Source organism: Nyctereutes procyonoides, unplaced genomic scaffold (genome assembly GCF_905146905.1).
Source record: "Nyctereutes procyonoides isolate TBG_1078 unplaced genomic scaffold, NYPRO_anot_genome, whole genome shotgun sequence".
Taxonomy (NCBI): Eukaryota; Metazoa; Chordata; class Mammalia; order Carnivora; family Canidae; genus Nyctereutes; species Nyctereutes procyonoides.
This window is the reverse complement of record NW_026575049.1, coordinates 41,162,513-41,185,227: the sequence shown is the minus strand read 5'-3', so window position 1 is coordinate 41,185,227 and position 22,715 is coordinate 41,162,513. Positions and strand designations below refer to the sequence as shown.

Below are 22,715 nucleotides of genomic sequence, written 5' to 3'. Positions count from 1 at the left end.
AGGTACATTGTTTTCCATGGTTTTCCCAGAAACAAGAGCTGTCTGCTAGAGTGTATAAATATTTGTTTCTTCTCATTCCTTACCTTTCTTTATAAATCTTTCCCAAAAAGGAAATATATACAGTTGACCCTGGAATATGGGTTTGAACTGATGCGTCCACTTAAACACAATTTTTAAAATAAAAACAGTACAATCCTGTGAATCTATTTTTTCTTTCTTATATTTTTATTAATAACATTTTATTTTCTTTTCTTAGCTTAATTTATTGTAAGAATATAGTATATAATACAATATATAGTGTTAATTGACTGTTATCAATGAGACTTCTCTGGTCAACAGTAGGCTCTTAGTCTTAGGGGAGTCAAAAGTTACAGGGAAATTTTTAACTACAATTAAGTCTTTGTGATATCAAAAGTTATAGGCAGGGCAGCCCGGGTGGCTCAGCAGTTTAGCGCCACTTTCAGCCCAGGGCATGATCCTGGAGACCCAGGATCGAGTCCCATGTTGGGCTCTCTGCATGGTGCCTGCTTCTCTCTCTGCCTATGTCTCTGCATCTCTCTCTCTCTCTGTGTCTCTCTCATGAATAAATAAATAAAATCTTAAAAAAAGTTATAGGCAAAAAAAAGTTACAGGCAAATTTTCAATTATTGTTAAGTTTTTGGGGAGTTAAGATATTTGTTTTTTATTTATTTATTTATTTATGATAGTCACAGAGAGAGAGAGAGAGAGAGAGAGAGAGAGAGGCAGAGACACAGGCAGAGGGAGATGCAACCTCCATGCACCGGGAGCCCGACGTGGGATTCGATCCTGGGTCTCCAGTATCACGCCCTGGGTCAAAGGCAGGTGCCAAACCGCTGCGCCACTCAGGGATCCCGAGTTAAGATATTTGTAGGCAGATTTTCAACTTCATAAGGTCAGTGCTCCTAACCCTACAGTGTTCAAAGGTCAACTGTAATAGTGTGAGTTTAGTATACATTATGGACAGCACAGTTGTTTTAAACTCAGAAACACTCTGATTTTTGGCTTAGTCTGATCAAAGAATTGTGTGTCCCTGTGTGTGTTTAGTGTTTTTGAAAAAAAAATGTTGGTCATTTTTAAATTGTGCAAGAAGGTAGTATATCCAAATAATTACATTTGGCTGAGAACTCTGTAGGAGGATAAAGTATTTAGTTTGTACTCACATGCCTGTGACCAGTGAGGTTCTTTTTTTTTTTTTTTTTTTTTTTTGAGAATCTTTGCTCTGTGTGGGTATGGGGCTGGGGTTCTCCTTGCTCAGGTCTTCATGTAAAAGGCCCCTGGGAACTGAGAGGTGTCCATGATATTCTGGGACCCATTCTGAAAACAACCAAACTGGACAATTATGAGGACACTTCCTTTCAAACTTGACTTTTAATTTCCTTCATGGCAGATTTCTTTGTTTGTGTAGGGCCATTTGTTTCCAAAGAACAGAGAGAGAAATTCTGTAGGATGAGACAAAATTAGCTTGGGCAGAAAAGGTGATATTCTCAGGAATAACTGAAGTTTACAGTCTAGTGGCAGTTTTTACAGTGAAACAACTCTATAAGGTGGTTATGGGGCCAATAAATCATTCTTTTATTTATTTATTTTTTTTCAATAAATCATTCTTAAGTTTCAGTACTTATTGATAGAAGAATTTAAAAAATCTTTTCATTGTTTATTATTAAGATTCTCAGGTAATATTAATAAGCAACTTATCCTTTCAGAATCAAAGTTGGAAACTTATATGCTATATGAACACTTGGAAAATATATAGTAAACACTAGGTTTTTCGGCCAGCCAAATTTTTGTGTATCACATTTAGTATGCAACTATGCACATAGTCAATGAGTTAAACTGAACTGAACTTAGAATGCTTTCTTTGTTTAGATTTTATATTTTCAAAATGAAGGGATCTCGTTTTATGTGTCTGGTACTCTAGAATCTCTTTGTTTTTTATGGCTTGCCTTGTCATTCCCTGCCTAACTGAGCTCCCATGCTGCCCTGTGCCAACGCTCTGTGCTGTGCTGGGCAGTTAGGAACAGGTGCAGCTTGGGCCTGGGGTTGCCGTGGCAGCTTTATCAATGCCACAAACAAGATTGCACACTCTCTCTTTATTTGGACAGATGGCTTTAGGATGGGGAATAGCCAAATTCCAAATGGCCAATGCTGGGTGTGTGCATGTATGAAGTCTCTTTGGCATTAGTAAGAAGACTGTTTTTGGGCATTCCATGCATGACTGAGTCATGCTGATGTCACAGTTGTCGGTATGAGTAAGGGGAGGGGTCCATGGTATTCCTCTTGCTCTGTCAACAAGCTTAGAGCAAAGTTTGGAGGACATATGTTGCCACTCCTTGCAGTTGGGCAGATTCCTCTTCAATCAGGCTAAGCCATGTGTTCCCCGAGGAGGTTCAGTTCTGGAACAAGTGCATGGTAATCATCAGGATGTTATAACACCAAACCTATTTCAGTGAATCTCATCGCACACTCTATAAAACCTAAGCAAATTCTGAAATTTGTTTTAATGTGGACTCCCAGAGGACTTTCCAGTCCAAAGGGGCTGACACTTGTCTTCTCCTAGTTCTTTGATATTGGAGGTGATAAGAAAGATGCAGGAGAAATTAGAATGGGTGAGCATACCACTATAAAACATTTAAGTTATATGGAGGAAATTAAACATAGCTGAATATTCCTAGTGCCTGGGCAAAGCAACATCAATACAGGAATTGCTGTGCATAAGTAAGACTTCTAAGTGTACAGGAAAGAATAATGATGTGATCTGGAAGTTCCGGGATACTGACATTACTAGGTAATAAGCCGTAAAAACTTGAAATCAGTATTTCCCAGCATATTAGGGTACAAATATTTTTCTTTTGTAATTGAAATAGCCTTTTCCTGAGTGACAAAGTGAGATTACATTTTTCTGCTGAATGTAGTGCCAGACAGAGTCCCTCCTGGGTTGAGGTGCCTGAAAGGCTTCTGAATCTCAACTAAGTCCCTTGTGAGACCCTCAAGTTGGTGAGACTACACAGACATCTTGTAAGCCAGAGGAAGATAGCAGCCTTTATTCTAGACTCAGGATGCATTAATGGAAGCAAAGGGTACCTCTGCTGTGTAATTAGCCCTTTGGAACAATTAGTTAGTTCTTTGGCGGCAAAGCAGTGGTTTGACTCCTGCCCCACTCTGTGACCACAGAGTATACTCCTTGCCCAGAAGGCTGTTGCTCAAGCCATTACTGGTCACCAGGGATACAAGCTGAGTGATTTGGGGTGAATTTAAAAATGTTCTGCCATGTGGGACAAACTGTCTGAAGCACATCCTTCCATGACCCCTCCCTGCTCGCTTTGGATCTGGAGGACAGTGCTTTCTGAAACTATGGTGATGTGAACCCTCTTAAAAAAAGTAGAATAAAAAAATAGAATAAAAAAAAAGTAGAATAGAAAAGGTGAGCGGTAATGACAGGAATATAAAAATCTGACTACAAAATATAATATAAACTATTGAATCAGAATTAAATTGGATTTGTGGTTTGTTTTCCTTTTCTTTCAAAAGATCAATGGAATTTGTAGTAGCTCATCAGTAAACCATATTTATTTCTATATGAGATAAAATAGGTGTGGTGATGAAAACTACAAGATACTTTTTCACCTTAATCCTAGAAAAAAAAAAAAAAGACACAGCAGCCAAGGGACATATTTTAGATGTTCTTTTTTTTGTTGTTGTTGTTGAAACTGAACACATGGCTTCCAGGAAGAATTCAGTGTCGTACCTTGCTCCTCACATCTTCCTCCAGATAAAGTAGAGCAAGAGAAGAATATGCAGAGGAAACAGAAGACCATGAGCAGGAAGGGATTAGGGAAGAACTGCTGACAGCCTAGAGGCAGGCATTCTAAACTTACAGGCACACGCATCTCCCTACTTGCACCTGCTGTCTCCATGTCTATATAGTGAGAGATCCAGGCTATAAACAGCCGCTTACACGGCCAAGCAAAGGGGCCTCTCTATTAGCAGAACAGGCCTGGAAGGCCTGTGAATGCTTGCCAGAATGGCTTTTCTAAAGCTTCTGTGTCTTTCTTAGTGCACCAAAAGTAGGCTTTCGGGAGAAAACCACAACATAACCTCCCAATGGGGAACAGAATATTTCACCAAAGTCCAGGACTTAACATTTCATTCATAGGTCTGTTCTGTTGGAGGTACGTGACAGAAACAAAGGCGTGACTCATTATAACTGGAAGTAACTGATACGTGAGCCAAATGTGCTTGTTGTACTAGGATTCCTGTCTCCGATTTTTATGACACACAAAACAGCAGCTTGGATTTACTTCTCTTTTGCTCAGTCCAAAACCTTTGTACACTAGATGTGCTTTCTGAGTACTTCTGGAAGAACCAGTCACTCTTATGTTTCTAAAATTACTTGCTTCATGCCCTGGCTTTGTGCCTTTGGTTGCCATATTTGGTAATTTGTTCAGGAAAAGCATTGTTTTGGATATTGATAATATAATAATGTGGGAAGGCCTCCTTTCAAATTTTGATGTGGAATTTTAATGACCTCAATATGTCACTTCATAGAAATGTCAAGTGCTAGAATAAATCAGTGTTGGTCAATATTAAAGAGGAAAGAGCTCTGAAGAATTTTCATTTACAAAAATACTTTAAGGCATATAACTTTTCTTTCTCAGATACTTCTTTGAAAGTTTATTTTTCCCCACATTGCTATTAGTTGGTATGTGTGTAACGGGCTGTTAGGATCAGACTTGTCCCCACTCAGTGTTGAACGGGGCACCAGTATGATAGGATGTATGATGCAACAGTGAAGAGGCAGGTTCCCAGAGGAAGAATTCAGAGGGCATGAGTGAGGCCCAGTTTTGTGAGTTTCTAATACCTCAGTCAAATGAAGGCTGGAGAAGGGATGAGGAATGTGAAGAAGAGACGCAGAGTGGTTGCGTAGAGAGACCTGTGCTCCTAAGTCTTTACTTTGACCTGGGCTGGTTGTGCATATGTGTCCTTATGGGAGACATTTGAGAGGACGGTCCAGCCCTTGCCCAGATGAATCTAGGGTATGAGAGGTCAGCTCAGTAACAGCTTTAGTAGGACTTTTTGGAAAACCTTGAACTGCAAACATGAATGAATGGTCCCCATTCCCCTTTAAAAATGTATTTGTGTGGTTCTTCTGAGAACTAGAGCTGTAGGCCTACAAAAGAATGCCTTTACTCACATGATATTTTATTATAGGATATAATTAATCTCCACACTGAAAGGGAGTTTTCAGATGTGTAGTACGACAAGATTCGTTCTGGTTTATAAACGGCATATCTAGTTTGGGGTTAGTTTTTGGTACGGTGGAAAGGCAGAATGAATTTCCATCTGCTTCATTCTGCTTTTTTAAAGTATGTGTATCATTAACATCTACTATTAACTTAGTTCTGCAAGGGATTTAATTTCTTTGCAAATATTCTGTTTTATTCCATACCCTTCTCCCAAATAATCACTTTGCTCAGAAATAGCTAGTGGTTAATGAGTAAGGCATATTGCTTTTTTTTACTGAAAATTTTATGAATTTCCTGAGGCCTTTTCTCCCACCCTTTATACTTACTTGTAGAAAAGAGAAATACATTAGTAAGACTCCCCTGAATGACCAGATTGACATCTGCTAAGTCTGTCCTAGAAGGATTTTTACTTCTTGTAACTATAAGGTTGTTGGGGATGGGCAGAAAGCTTGCTTACTGGACACTTAAAACAGAAAATGTCCTTAATATGTATAAGTGAGCACAAGTCTGGATTCACCTGTTAACCTTCCTAAAATGTTGTGATGGGCCTATGGGGTGACTGGTGCCACCTGGTGGAAGATTCTAGTAAGACATGGGCAGACAATCTCCCTCACTTCTCATGAAATCTCAGACTGGAAGGCAGTTTATCCCCTTGCCTCTTGACTAGTCCTGAAATAGCCCAGTCATATGAGAAGCTCTGACGCTTTAAAAGATTTCAGAGAATAATATTTACTAGCCATTATCAGGAGCTAATGCCAAAGCTCAATAAAAATAATGATAATAACAAAACTAGCCAATGCTTATTATGCGCTTGCCCTGTTCCAGGCACCTCGCCCAGTGCGTGTTACCTCCATTAATCTCATGACTACTGTCTGCAGTAGGCACCTGCATGATCTGTATTTTACCAAAAAAGTTAGAGTCCAGGCCTATGCCCTTCAACCACCTCCTGCTTTTTGAAACTCATTTATTGTGAGTAAACACTTCCTTGGAGTTAAATGAAAATCCACTTTCCAGATGCAATCCCTAATGACTTGTGCAGATGGATAAACCCTCAGGATCATTCTCTATCAATAACTGTTTCTCAAGAGAGTACAGAGTGTTGGATAGACAGGGTGTTTAATGCCTACAATGATTATGCCAATCTAAGAAAGTAATAAATACTTAAGAATTCCAATAGACATTATATAGGTTTGGTTGACTAAATAAAAACATGAGGCCAGAAAATGAAAGCGAAGAGTCAATTAATATATTTGTACAGTAATGTGTGTGGTAAAGTTTGGGTAGCAATGAATATTTGGAAATCAAATAGATGTAATGAAAACATACAGATATGAAATTATAGTTATATAAGGTGTTCAGACTGTCGCAGAAAATTAGAAAAACATCAGTGGAAATTGAGTTTAAGAAAATGAAGAGTGGAAATTGTTTATGGTTGACCACTATGCATGAGCAGCTTTAAAATTTCTGAAATATGACATATAAAAATTAGCATAATTTAAATATAAGAGAAAAGTATAGCTTTTAATGTAAAGAAGGACTATTAAAAGGTACAATTTCAATTATTTTTAAGACATTCTAATGTATTTCCCAGAAAAACTAACTTAGTGAGTGAACTAACAGATACATAATTACTTTGAAAGTATGTTGCGATGTAATGACAAGTCTAACAAGTCTTCAGAAAATGTAGAATTGGCAAAGTTTCCTTCCCCATAATGTAATGTTTGAAAAATAAGTATGCATTTTAGATTCTGGAATGGATCTATGAGAATAACCTACCCTCATATCATGTTTCCTCCTTTAACCTGACACATTGGTTTCTTAAAAGTTGAAAAAGGTCTCAAACACTGCAATTTTTAAGCTTCTTAGTATATGAAAAGTTAATACATGACAAACCAGTTTGAAAATATTGCGGCATTCAGTGTTTACATTTTATAAGTTAATACTCTCTATTTTTAAAACGTATACATAAATATCATGACCCTATATATAATTGTAATTTGCAGGCATTATTCAAAGTCTTTTTATGAATTTGGGCCCCAAACACATATTGCTTATGGACTCCAGTGTCATCCATATCATGAAGGAGCACTATTATTCCATCCCAAGAGGTTAAACCCTTGCTCATTCTCAGGAAGGGTCTAACTCTTTCTCCTTGGTTGTACTTTTATATCCTTTAAATTAAAGGCTAGAGACACTCCCTAGATACCTGAGGGGCAACTGTCTTTCCAAAGAAGTCTCAGAAGACAAACATGCAGGATTGCCATCTGGTTCCTACCTAGCAGACCAGTTCACAGGGGTTAATTTTATAATGAAACTTCGTAACATTCATTCATATGTCATATTTTGTATATTTCAAATAATACATAACAGTTAAAAATAAGAATCAAGGAACTGAGAAGACAAAGAGTCACAAAACATCCCCATGCTCCAAGCACTTGAGAGTTTAATTGCACAGTGAGCACTATTGAACAGCTGTCAAAAGTTTTGTTGACAAAACGGATACATGAGGAAGAGAAGGGAAGACTGTATTCCTAGGAGGGCTGAGGGGTGTGGGGGAAAGCCTGAGTGGGTGCGCTTCAGGTCACTGCCATAGCACCTGTGAGCCCGGTGTCATTTTATCAGTTTGATGTAAAATCATGGTTCATAAAAAGATGTTGTTGCCTATTTCTTTTTTGAAAATCATTTGTCTGAGGAAATGTATCCATCATTTCAAGATTCTATGTTTGAGTTTGAGCATCATGAACCAAAAACACTCATCGTGGCTTAATTCATTGTAGCCAAAACCGAGAAGGAACCCAAATGATTGTCAAAGGATAAATTGATGAACAAATTGTGGTCTATTCATACAACGGGAATAGCATGCAGCAGTAAAAAGGAAGGAACTACTAACACACGCACGACATGGGTAGTTTTCTGTCATCATGTTGAGTATGAACAGAAAGAGATAAAAAACTGCACACTGTCGTGATTTCATTTCTATGAGGTTCTAAGGGCAAAACTCTGCTGTACTGATAGATGCTTTGGGGAAAAGGTGTGAGGAGGCATGCAGAACCTCTCTAGGATGATAGTGATGACTATGTTCTATTTTCAATGGATTGTGGCTACACTGATGGTTACATTTCTCAAACCATACATTCTCATCAAACCATATACTTAAAACTCCTACATTTTGCGCTATATAGATTACACCTCAGTTAAAAAAGAAAGAAACAATGAACTTGGAAGGCTTTTTTACCTATTAGAACAACCTGCAAACTATTGGGGCTTAATATAGTACCTTCAAATATTAGTGTGGACTGATTTCAGAAATGTTTATTTGAAGACTACTTGTGGGTCTTCTGCAAAGGCCCCTTGTGGGGACATGGTCAGTTACGCTGCCCAGTGCTCCTATGCAGATCCGAGAAGGCACTTGTTATATGTTTCTTGGGGAATTGCTATGTTTCCTTTTAGAAAATTATAGTAAATACATAGCTTATCAAACTTCCTTTTTGATCTTCCTTCTGGGCATGTCAGACCCAGGTTTACCATTCCATTAGTGCTACTATCCTTTGCATTCTTACCCATGCTCCAGATTTTTCTTCATTTCTGTAGTTAGCATGAATCCTCTCTCTGCCTTCCTGGGATCTCCCCCTGGAAAAGTAACTTCGTCTCCTTCCACCTCCTTGGAATGTTTTCCCTGCTATAGGATATCTTTGAATGTCTTCATCCTAATGTGTTGTACCTGTTATCAGGGTATCCCTTTGAATTATGCCACAGGCTGGTTTGACCTTGGGACTGCAGACCTCATATCATCCTCTGAAAATAGACACAAGGAGTAAGCTGATGCTATCATCCCTAAAATTTTATGAAGCTTGCTTTCTAGTTCTGTTTTTCTAGATGTGCTTGCTGGATATTGCCCTGTCTCTAGAGTACATGCTGCCTACAGTGGGAGAAAAGGCAATTTTTTTTCTGATTCTAATGTATTGTTCACTGTTCACTTTAACTTCCTTCATAATGCATTTTCTTGACTACAGAATTCTTTGGCCATTCCTGTGCCCATTGAAAGCTAAAATGAGTTGCCACTGAATTTGTGTGCAAGCATGACTAAAAGAGGCCAATGGAATCATCTTAAATTTATGATTCTTCCCTAAGTAATCCAATAGCTGCCTGTGATTCACGTTGTTAAAACATATTTCAAAGGCAGTTCATTTATACCTAATCAAGTTTATTATTTTTCAGTTATTCAGGCTTTTTGTTGTTGTTGTTGTTTTTTAAAGATTTTATTTATTCATGAGAGAGAGAGAGAGAGAGAGAGAGGCAGAGACACAGGCAGAAGAGAGAAGCAGGCTCCATGTAGGGAGCCCAATGTGGGACTCGACCCCAGGTCCCCAGGATCACGCCCTGGGCTGAAGGCGACGCTGAACTGCTGGGCCACTGGGGCTGCCCAGGCTTTTGTTTTTTTGATACAGGTAGATATATTTCTAAGCAAGAATATAGGGGTTTGACATTTGCCTGTCTTTTTGAAGAGTTTCCATTTCTGTGGCTAACTTTTCCCTAGGAATGTGTTTTTAAATCTGGTTTTTATAATATAGTATATAAAATCTTTATGCTATGCCTTATTTTTCCATATTTGTTTCCATGAAATATTGAGGACATCCAGTTTTATTTTTCAGTCTGTGACTTGATGTTGGGTAAATTCTTTTGTATTTTTTTCCACATTGTGAAGATTTCCTTATTGTTTATCATTAGCAATTGCGTTCCTAATGGCCCTTAGTGACTATGTGAACTTTGTTTCAGAGAAAATGCTTTCCAAATCGAAATCAGATATTTAGAGGGAAAAGTTTTCAACTTTGTAAGATGATCCATATAAAATCATGCATTTGAATGGTTCTTTCCCATACTGCTAATTAATAAGAGAACCAACACATTATTCTTGTGACTTAATTATTGGTCTATGGTTTTATTATCACAAATCTTCTTGGGATTTGGTACCTTACTTTGATTATGCCTCCAGTGAGCTGTTTTATTATTTTTTTTGGTCTTCAAAAATTAGGTATTTTAAAATTTAATTGGAAATAAATTATGCTTTCAAAATATGACCAAATTTAAATATAACTTAATTAAAAATAAATTATTACCTAAATATTAGCAATATTTTCTCTTCCTGCTAAAATCATAATGGCAAATGGGTTTGAAATGTAACTCACTTGTTACTCAAGACAGATATTATTTAACGTTTTCATGAATGAGAATTCTTTAAGATATCAGGGGATAATAATTAAGTTTTTTCCATAGTATTTTCCATTAGTGTTCCTCCAAATGGGACTCTCCACTTGGTAGATGGGACAAATCAGCAATATTATTGTTCATTAATTGTCATAATAGCCCACCAAAAGAAGATGTGTCTTTCTGGATGTATGAACACACATACTCTCCTCCCATCCTCCCAGCATGCACTTTCTATACACGTAAACACAGATTCCCCCCATGCTTTTTTTTTTATGATAGTCATACAGAGAGAGAGAGAGAGAGAGAGAGAGGCAGAGACATAGGCAGAGGGAGAAGCAGGCTCCATGCACTGGGAGCCTGACGTGGGATGCGATCCCAGGTCTCCAGGATTGCGCTCTGGGCCAAAGGCAGGGGCCAAACCGCTGCGCCACCCAGAGATCCGCCCCCCCATGCATTTTTTATTTATTCATTTTGTTTTTGTTTTTTTTTTAATTCTAATTTTTTTTAATTTTTATTTATTTTATGATAGTCACAGAGAGAGAGAGAGAGAAAGAGGCAGAGACATAGGCAGAGGGAGAAGCAGGCTCCATGCACCGGGAGCCCGATGTGGGATTCGATCCCAGGTCTCCAGAATCACGCCCTGGGCCAAAGGCAGGCGCCAAACCGCTGCGCCACCCAGGGATCCCCATTCATTTTGCTTTTTGTTTTGAAATATTTTCAGATTTACATAGAAGTTGAAACTCTTTCCACCCAGAGATTCCATTCATCTTTCACTATCTCAATGTCTTTTACAGCAAAAGACTCCAGTCCTGAGACATGCTTTGCATTTAGTAGTTATGTCATCTGAATTTCCATCAGACCAGAATAAGTCCTACTTAGACCTTCATGACCTTGACTCTTCAAGAGTACAGGCCTGTGCTTTTCTAGAATGTTCCTGAATTGGTGTGCCTGATATTTCCTTCTGGTTGGATTTATGCTCTTCATTTTTGGCTGTATCATTGCAGTGATGCTGTATTATTCTCATTGTATCTTACAAGGTGGTTAGTGACATCAATATGTCATATGTCATGCCACTGGTGATGTTCACTTTGATCATTTTTGGGGATATTTTGGTGATATTTCAATATAAAATTACTGTTTGCAATAATTTTACTGTTTACTATAAAATTACAGTATGAAATTACTGTTTTTCCCTTTACAATTGTTAAGTGTCTTGTGGGAAGAGACTTTGAACCTGTGTAGTATTTATTTCTCATCTGAATTTCGTTTACTAGTTTTAGCATCCATTTTTGTTTCTTGCCTGAATTATTACCTAAATGATTGCCAAGTGGTGATTTCTAATTGAAATATTCCTTCTACATTTATAAGTTAGCATTCTCTTTTTTTTTTAATTTTTTATTTTTATTTTTATTTATTTATGATAGTCATAGAGAGAGAGAGAGGCAGAGACACAGGCAGAGGGAGAAGCAGGCTCCATGCACCGTGGGCCCGACGTGGGATTCGATCCAGGGTCTCCAGGATCGCGCCCTGGGCCAAAGGCAGGCGCCAAACCGCTGCGCCACCCAGGGATCCCCATAAGTTAGCATTCTCAAAGGAAAAGATTTCCCTTCTCCCTGCCTAATTTATTCATTCATTTATTTATATCACGGTGGGCTCATGGATTTTTCTTTTATTTAGTAAGGTATCATGTGTCATTATCATTATTTGTTTGATAGTCTGATCGCCTCAGAACTGGCTAAGGGAAGCCCCTCAAGCTAGCTTCTGAAACACTCCCGCCATTCCTAGAGCACATCTGCCATTCCAGATTTACCTTGTACTTTCCACTCCAGCCTGAATTCACCTATTTCTTTGAGATACCTGGTTCCTGGTATTTAGAAACCATGATCTGGACACTTAATGTGCTCCATGCAACTGGGGTGTTATTGCTCTCAGATTCTCTCAGGACACGGAGCCAGGACATATATGCAGTTGTATATATACTAGTGTATCTTAACACACACACACACACACACACACACACACACACACACACACTTCTATATTTATCTATCCATCTATCACCATAAATTCACACTGATAGATTTAATTCCAAACAAACATCATAGGCTTTATTTTAGTTTTCCTCCTTTTCAAATTTGTAACTCCCTTTTTAGGCAGTGAATAACATGACTCCAATTAATTTCAATCAATATATTTATTTGTTTCATTAGTCTACCTCTATGTAACAGTCTTCTGACTCTTCTGTTGGCCAAATGCCTTATGTAAAGCCCTCAACATAAAGTCTTGCTGCCGCATCAGCTAAACGTTTGGCCTTTGGTATAAATACTTTCCAATGCCCGTTAGTTCATTTTCTTTCTGCCTATCTCTCTCTCTCTGCATGTGAGTGCGCACATGCACATATACACACTGGTATGAAATACTGGCAATTTAATAGGTAGGGAAACACTCTTTTACCCCATGGGAAGATATAATTATAAACTGATATGATATAAATTAAATGGACAGTTTCTTCAGTTAGTGAACAATTAAAGACTGTAGTGATAGAAATGCCTATTTTCATTGTTTTCAGGATGTAAATGCTCTTCAAATAACAGCAATTTTAAAATATAAGTTAATTCTTCCTTATTAAGAATCATCCACATGATTACTTGCCATACATTTTTTTAAAATACTCAATTCAGTAATAGGTTTTGCAACTTTTGAAAGAAAATATGCATAAGGCTACTGGTTTTTCACAAAAGCAACTTTCATTTTTTATAAAAATATCTGAAAGCATGAGAGATTCACATGATACAACAGAGATAAGAAACATAGCAACAGATAACAAAGGTTTGCAGTGTGTTTGCATTAGGCAAATAGTATGCAAATAACTAAGCCAAACCTTTACATTAGGAGAGAACAGTGTCTATATATTTGCAGAAAAATGTATTGAAATGCACAGAGTTGCTCGACAACACATGGCATTGCCATATTGTTGTCAACATCTGAGGTACGGCTTTGCAAGTAGTTTGCTCGCCGGCTATGACTTTACTATTTCTCTCTGACATAGCTGTTGTTCAGTGGTTAAATTGCACTCTTCTGTGCTCCAGTATTTGCATTTACATTACAGACCACAGTGTGAAGAATGTTTCTTATTAGTGAAGCATCTCTGTTGATTCTTCATTGCTTCATAGTTCGTATCACGATTATGAGAAAGTTTAAGACTCACCTCGGCATGTTTATGAGCCCTTCTTCTTTTGTGTGTACTTCTCAGGATTCTTTATGCAATTGATGGCCTAAGAGAGAGAGGACATCCCAAATACTGTTGGAGCACAATTAACTGGAGAAGGGTGATTAATGGCTGGGCTCTTAAAAGATACTCTGTCCTGCCAATGTGCCTCCTTCTCTGCTTCTAGTCACAGGGTTATGTTTACCTTTCAGACTGACTCGCAATTAGAATATGGAGATTTTATGCATGATGGTTCCATTCATTAATTCAAAGACTATAATAGGTCCTTGACATGTTTGGATTGAACTTTTGGGCGACTAGAAAATGACCTCAAGTATATTTTGCTCAGGTATAAATTTGAATCCCTCAGGGTGTGTGGTTTGAATGTGTGCAAGACCTGTCACTCACTCACCAATGAATCAGCTTAGCTGACTTTCCTGGGGTTGTAGCTCAGCATCATGGTGCTGCTCCCTTCTGTTATTTCAGTAACAGCCACATGGAAAAGTATATGCTTAGCAATATTCTCAAATTTTAGTATTTGTAAAGCTCTTCTGTCATAGTGCTCCCTCCCTACATCCGTCCGTTCTCCTTTCATTTCTTTCTCTTATCTACCAAGACTCTTGCTCTTAAACCTGTGGTTTTACATTCCACAGAATTTTTTCATTAATTTTTTTCCTCATTCTTTCCAGGCATTGTTGCCTTTATGCTATAGGTCAGTCTTTAGCATCTATATTTCACTTTGAAGGAATCATGTCTATTTTTTTACATTAGTTCAGTGCTTTCATCTCTGTTCTTGTCTGGTACTTACCTTGGCTTCTCTTTCATTGACAAAATTATCCACAGCACAAGTTGGCTGTGTTATAATAACATAATAATAGTCGGAAAGACCTGAGCTGAAAATCTGAAAATTAGTAGCTATGTTTGCACATACTTAAAACTGGGGGCCAATAGTATCTATTTTGCCAATTCATTGTATATATTGAAATATATATTAAATATATTTGCCAATTCATTGTATATATTGAAATACATATTAAATATATAATTATATATATTTAGTATATATTTATTATATTTATAGTTATATATATATAGTATAATACTATAATGTATTATAGTGTTCACCCCAAATCAGGCATATAGTACAGATGGAAAGTGTTAGAAGAAATTCCAGGCAGGATCTTTGACTCTTATGTTCACAAACCCCTAATACAGAGCCTGGCATACAGTAAGTACTCAATAAATGCATGTCAGCTGTTGCCATTGTTCTTGTTGCCATAACCTGTCTCAATGCTATGAAAATTAAAGATAACAGTGTGCATATAAAGCACATAATAAAGGGTATGACACAAAGTAGGTGATTTGGCTAGAATGGTATTTTTAGAGACATATCATCAGGCAAATGATTGGTTAGCATTCTTGGGAAAACATCTTCAGAAAAACTAAAGGTCTTTTGTTTTGTCCTTCTCAGGCATCCTGTTTTCCTTGGTGGTGATGCTGTATGTCATCTGGGTCCAGGCAGTGGCTGACATGGAAGGCTACAAAAACATGAAAATGAGAGACTGCTTGGAGTTCACCCCTTCTGTTCTGTATGGCTGGTCATTTTTTCTGGCCCCGGCGGGGATATTTTTTTCTTTGCTTGCTGGATTACTATTTCTGGTTATTGGTCGGCATATTCAAATACATCACTAATCAAACTATTGCCACAAGCATTTTCTTGAGAGGTTTTAAGACGGAACTTTTTTTTTTTTTCATTTTGTTTTGGTGATCCCAGCATAGAATTAGTTGTGAGCTTTTTAGTTGGTATTTCAATTTTGCTTTTACATTTTACTTGTGATTTCCTCCAGTAGGAAGGTCCTAGAATCTTTCCAGATAACCACAGGTTTCCATCCTATGTAGGTGCTATCACTAACCTAATTCTCAAAGAAGCAGGTAGCATGGGTCTCCCTTTCATTGCACCTGTTAGGGGTCATGCAGGTCACAAAGGTCTGATAATGACATAATACCACTACCTGGGCCAGGGAAGCTTTGATTTAAAGTCTCCTTCTTGGCATTCACTTCGAAAAAATCTTTGGAGAATAATTAAGAACGGAAAACAAATGTTGTCAGAGAACTTATTCCATCTTTTCTCCACACACATGCATATCCACATACATATTCACTGACTCCTGTAAGCCAATTATTTATGACTTAAAAATAGATAGCAGTGTGCTTGTGGCGAGAGCCAGGCAAACACATCAGTTACAATGGGCCACAACCAGACTGAGAATGTGTACTTATTCCACGTTCTTACCAACAGGAGTTTGGTTATCTAATTATATTCACTGAATTGTGCATGCTTACAGAAACCTTAAACTATGTTTAAAAGTGGCAAATCTAAAAAAATAAAAATAAAAAAAGTGGCAAATCTGTACACCAAATTACACATAAAGCAGATTGGACTTTTAGGAGCTCAGTGGATTAATTGTAATATGTAATATGGTTGAAAATATGTGAAAAAAAAAAAAAACCAAGCACCTTAGCTTAGTACTTAGTTCTGTTTGATATTTTGAAATTCTTATTTAAAATTATATGCTAATATGTTCAGGATGTGAAAATTTATTGATGAAATGTGCTTTTAATATGCACTAGCTATAAACTTTCAAAATATTTCCATATGAAATGATAATAGCCTTGCTTTATTAAAGACTATGAAATATTAACTTTTCCCAAGACTTTATGGGTTGTAGTTCTTCTGATCATTTGATTCCCTTAATTATTGTCTCTCAGTTTCTTCATCTTTACAACAGGTATTTTAACATTTACAGATCTGCTATTTCCTTTAACATCTTGGAAGAAAACTTTGTGCTGCTTGGTGGATAATTCTTTTTTATTTGCTGGTGTAGACATGCAGACATTTTGCATATCAAAGATGTTTGTTTGGCACTAATTTTGATTGAAATCAAATCCATCTGAGAAGCCCACTTTGCATTTGCATCTTGGAAACCTCCACCAAGGAGCAGTTTGGTGTTGGTGAGGGAACAGAGAACCCGCATGGTATGCGAGCTTTGTTCTGGACACAGCATTTTACTCTGCAGCTGTTGTGAATACCTAGGGCAGGACTCAGAGGCAAATTAAGAGTGACCACCTAGAAGATGCTGTGGGATAGAGGGGCGATTGCTTTCCATTCAGCAGTTCTCCTGATGGAGAGATTGCGTGTCTTATGGACACATCTGTACTTTCCATTAACTTGTTTCAGTGGGAGGGATTTTTGGAGGAATAGCCGCAGTCTGATGTATCTGCAGAATCATGAGGGCATTTTAGTGTTTAGGGACAGATAGGACTAGCATGTGATAAAAACAAAAAAACACAAAAATACAAGACAAAAAAACATAGCTTCAGGGGATTAACTGGTTTCTCAAGCCATCTGAGTTATATCATAAATGTTTTTTTATGCTACTTGCCTTTGTCTTTTTCTGTTTTCATTTTTATATTGCTCCATTTACTTCTTTGCTTTTGGCTTGATTATTAGAAAAATAATTATGGGTTCTGTTATGCATATTTACTGTGATATTAAGTTATGGCATGCCATTAAGTTTTCCAGACGATGCTAGATGTATTTGATTAGTTCATGTCATCTGTAAATACAATTCTTTTTTGTAGAATTTTGGAATGGAGCCTTTTTTCTAGTGTATTATATGTCATTTAAATTTCACATACAAGCTGCTTTCAGTAAAGGTTTGAATATTTATAAATTTCAGATGGTTATCCTCATTTTCTAATACACTTATGCGGCTACCATATATTTATCATAAGGCAATTGGCTGAGTATCTGATGTGTATGACACTTTTACACAGATACATACTTTGGAAGTATTTCATAGTTGTAATGCATATCAATCACATTAATTCAGATGCATTTCCCAATCTACTTACCAGCAATCCGTGGAAGGAAGGAAGGTGAGTTGTTTGTGCTGTGTCAATAAGTAATATACTTTAAAATAGCAGAAATATGCCATATATTCTTGTAACAGCCTTATGTCTGATTTAGGATAGTATGTTTGTCTCTATTCAGTGTATTGACTAATTTTCAGAAGCTTCCAAATACCATGTTAAAATTTTATTAAGAGTGTTGATTTTGCATCAAGTTTCAATGTAATAAATAAGATGTCTTTTTGGTGACATTCTGGGAAGAGCAAAATAAAAGAACAGTTAGTTATGCCCTTGGACTTTGGAGAAAGCTATGATTTTTCCATATTGTATTTGTTCAAGGAATTCAGTTTGGTTGGGCAGCAGGTAGCATACGCAGTGGAACCAGCTGGACAAACCATACAGAAAGGCTGAATGTGGTGTTCAATTTGGAGGTTGCGGGTAAGACTTATATAAAAAAAAAACTACCAGGTATGCTATTACTGGCCATTTAGTCACTTTTATGACTAATATATGAAATGTACTTATTCAATTTAAATATTAAATCCACGTATAAAGGTGTATGGTGGATGAGGTGTCAGTATTTGGTTCTTGTCTATATACCTGTGTATCTTTCATCAACACATACTCGTGTATGTGTGTGTGTGTCTACCCAGAATTATAAATTTGAATAGAAAGAGATAAAGTGAATGATAGAAATCAATATAATTGAGATAAACAAAAATTTAAAAATGAGTTTCTTTTGGGGGATAGAAATAGAGCTTATGTCTCCAAGTACTATTTTAACATTTTTACTCAATTGATGATGGTCAATTCAATTTTGATGGTCAACACATAAGTAGACTTATAGTTTTGTGAAAGAAAGCAAATTAGATTTACAAAGAGGCTTAGAATGTCATAGGATTAGACACATATGGGGTGCTGGTAAAAATAAGCTGTACATACATCGTCAGGAGGGTAGCATTGTAGGGAAAGACCCACAGTTCTGGGGCTACATGGAAAAAAATATATTAAGAGGATGAGTCCCCAATTTGATTTTGGTGGGATGCCATGAGGAATGAGGGGGCTCATACAACAGAGATGAAATAGAAACTACATTTTTGTTGATTGTTTGAAAGCATTAAATACATAGAGACATTTCCTCTGCGATGACTGAGGGTAGGTTACAGAAATTCCAGCAAAAACTTAGGAAGACAGTATACTAGATGTTAAATCCAAGGAGAGTGGGGAAATATTAAACATCGTATATATTATAATGAGCATAAAGCAAGCATAAGAACATTTAACTTTGTTAGCAGGGTAAGAGGAAAGGCAGAGCAAACATCCAGCTAGAACTTAGAGTTTCTGAGCTAGCTAACCAAGGCAAGTGCTAGGACCTCTGTCTTCAGGAACATGAAGATCAGCCTAGATTGGTCTTGAGGGGTGGGAAATATAAGAAAAAACCCATCTGAAATGACAGTGGAGGAGTATTAAGACTCCCACTCTGGCTTCTGAAGGGTCATTTTTTCCCACTACTGTGACTCTGACTGTGAACAGTTGAAGGGGCGATTGGCTGGTTGAACTTTATAAAATGATACACCTTTGGATATAGAGAATCATACGGTGTGTCTAACCATTCTGTTTAATTTATAAGACATCTATAAGCAAATAAATTAGAATGATTTTGAATTCTTCAAGTAATGATTTTTTTTGGTTTACACAAATGACAGGGCTAGTTTAAGCTGGCTTTATGAAATAAATGTGGTTGGAGTAATTGGCATCCTGTACTGATCCTGAGATTATCTAGATAATTTAGGGGAAAGAAGGCTCACAGGGATAAAATAAGTATACATATAGCAAAAATTTTAATATTCCCATTCTTCTGGGAGTCCAGGAGTTATTGTGACATAATTCACTAAAAATGTAAATAGTTCCCCCTTTATGTGGTAATTGATTTTGTTTTTTTTTTTAGCATTTCTTTTTCCATTTATTCTAAACAGAAACTGCTACTGTTGAAAAATTTTACCAATGCTTATAGATTGTATTGTCATTGTAAACTATCTAAACAAATAGGTATTTGAACAATACAGCTTTAAAAAGAATGCTATATATAGAATAATGCTTGTTGCCTCATATTTTGGTGTGGCATATATAGACACTATGCAGTATTGATATATTGTCTTCATTCTCCCAAAATAAAAGGCCTTTTTTTTTCTCAAGAATTTTATGGGTACATGTAAATGCCTGGAGAAATGTCAAACAGAAGTATGATTAACCTCTGTGTATGTATGTGTGTGTTGTAAACATATACCCACAAACCTATGTATGTTTATATTTATGTACATGTGTGGCATTTATGCATGTGTATATGTGGATTTGGGTAACACTACATATATATCTGTTAATAGACATGTCTGAATACACACATATATGTAATACATGTATGTTTTAAAAATATTTTGTACATATAATATATACACGTTTGTATATAATAAATGCCTGTATTTATATTATATGTGCATCTTGCAAATATCTGTCTGTCTCGGATATACCTGAGCTCTTTAGGCTTACTGAAGGGGACGGCATATTTTATCTTTATGCTATTATTGCAAACTTATCCCGGTGGTGACTGAGGTATACAAGGGAAACTCAGTAAGTAGCATCTTAGCCTCTCTTCCTTGGATCCAGGGCAAATGTGATGATGCATGTAGACTGGTTGTGTCTGACCCTATGCATGCCTAATGGCAATGACCCTGTTTTGGAACATCTTCTAACAACTACTATCTAGCTGTTAATGAATATTTATTTAACTGTAAAATTTTTGCCAAATAAAATAATTCCTTTCTAAAGCAGATGCCCTAGTTGATACATTTTTTTAATCCCCCTTCAAGGGTTAAGCCAGCTGGATGCCTCATGAACTCTTTATTTGGGTTGCTGGTAGGGAGGATCCTCTGGTGTAGTGGGAAAGGTTTTAAATCTACGTATGAAGACCTGCAATCCAATCCTGGATTTTAAACTTACAGTTTGGCAAGTTATGCCACCTTACTTTGGCTGAGTATATTCATCTAAAATATTTACCAGTTTACTCAGTAAACAGTTAATTGTGTGCATACTACATGTCACAAATGGTGCTGCATATTGGGTATATATTACTAAACAAGACAGACATGGTATTTTCATTTTTCAAGCTAGGATTCAAGGACATAATATAGACAACAAGCAAATGAATAAAAAACACACTATGATTTATAAATTGTGATAAATCCTCTAAGGAAAAATAAACAAGACATGATGACATAAACCATGATTACAGTCAGGGAGGTTCTTTGTAAGGAGAGAATTCTGAATTGGAGAGAACACCAAGTATTCTGATGCATAAAAGGTAGAAAGGAGCCATCTGAATGAATGATGGCCTGAGAAGTTTTCAGGGAGGGGGCCTAGTGGCAGAGGTCTGAGTATGGGAGAGTTTGATGTGTTCTAAGGATAGCAAGGTGGCTTGTGTGGTTAGACAATAAATGGGAGAGTTCTATGATGAGGCTGGAGAAGAAAGGCCTAATCATTCAGAGCCCTTGAGGCTGTTATAATATATTTTGAAGCAGAAAATGGAAAGAACTTGCAGGTGGATCAGATATGGGATGAAGAGAGGGACAAGTCAGAAATCACTCTTAGATTTCTAGCCTAAGTAAATGGGTAGATGGAGAAATCTGGAATAGGAAATGCAGAGGGAAACAGGTGTGAGAGAGAAAGGAATGGAATCCATAGTCCACTTTGTTGATGCAACGTTTGAGAAGTCCGTGAAATCTTCAAGTTGAAACACTAGTCAGGAGCTCAGAGGAGCGATCTAAGCTGGAGACTCACATTTGCAGTCATCACATTTAAAGTCATGGGAAAGATGAAGCCACAAAGGAGGATGGCTAGAGAGAGGAGAAACTCTTTGCACTGGAGAACCCAACATTTATAGGGTGAAGAGAAGGTGAAGCCTGAGGAAAAGCCAGAAAGAGACAAAGAAGGATGGATAGGAAATGTGGTATGGAGGAAGGCCAGTGGGGAGAATGTTTTGAGAAAGGACTGAGTTTTGAACTTTACCAGGACTGCTGAGAAGATGGCTAAGTGAGGGGAAAGAAAGGGGCCCTCTGGCTGTGGAAGCTTGGTGTTTGTTGGTGACAATGATGACAGAAATCTTGGGGTAGTGATGAGGAAAGAAGCTGGATCTGATCTATGTGAGGAGTTGATGAGAGGTGTGAATGTGGAGAACACATGCTGGGCAGCGTCTAGAAGACTGTCTTCAAGGAAAGTAAAGGGTCATGAACTTGGGGAGAAGGTGGTGTGAGGTCTGGAGGAAGCAGTCTCAAGACCTGGTAAAATAAGAGTGAATTTGCCTATTTTGAAAGTCATTCTGTCCAGAGGAGAGGGTGATGTGGGAAAGGACCCTGACAAGAGTTGGGTCATGGGGTAGGCTGATGTATGTGTGGAGGGACAGCGTACCTGTCTCCCTTTAAAGAAGGTCATGTATTTGAAGACACTCAGGATGAGAAAAGCACTTACTATATTATACTTGGCAAAATAAAACAAAACAAAACAAAGCCTACAAACACAACACAAATCCTGTTGTACATTTATCACATACGAGTTCCAACATTAGGTGTCAGGGTTATGGAAAATTGAGCAAATCACCTTGTATAGGTCAAATGTAATACTCTTCATTGCTTATCAACCAAGCATATCAGTAAGACCCCAGGGAGTCAACACAGTTGAAAGATCTGTTAATATTTTGAATGGGAATAGAAAATGACAGCAGAATCAGTATGTCAGGATGTTGCTGCTTATCCATAAGATTCCATCACGCTGGTAAACTTAGATGCTCCCTGACTTGCGTCTCTAGATAAGTATTTGAGAAGGAGATTTCTTATTTATATCTGATGGCATTAGTTTTATTTCAGTCTAGAAGAATCCTGGTGACTGTTAGAAAGCCTCCACTAGCAGAATGGGAATCTTTGGCCTCCCGTTTTAAGAATAATAAGACATGTACTGGATATTGCACTAGAACCTGGATCTGAATTCTGCATTAGTTGTTTTAGGTAGTCCATTTCTGATCTGGGGAAATACCTTAAGGTAAAAGGAAAGGTATAAAATATGAAGAAAGGTTT

At 37.3% G+C, this 22,715-nt stretch overlaps 1 protein-coding gene across 1 annotated transcript in view; it reads left to right on the top strand.

The window, feature by feature from the left end:
* Positions 1 to 17,324, top strand: part of TMEM182 (transmembrane protein 182) — a 56,800-nt gene extending 39,476 nt beyond the window's left edge. The window contains exon 5 of the mRNA XM_055327765.1: positions 15,152 to 17,324. Within this exon, the coding sequence (XP_055183740.1) occupies positions 15,152 to 15,372 (221 nt within the window). The 3' untranslated portion in view covers positions 15,373 to 17,324. The remainder of the gene's footprint in view (positions 1 to 15,151) is intronic.
* The last annotated feature ends 5,391 nt before the right edge of the window (positions 17,325 to 22,715 follow it).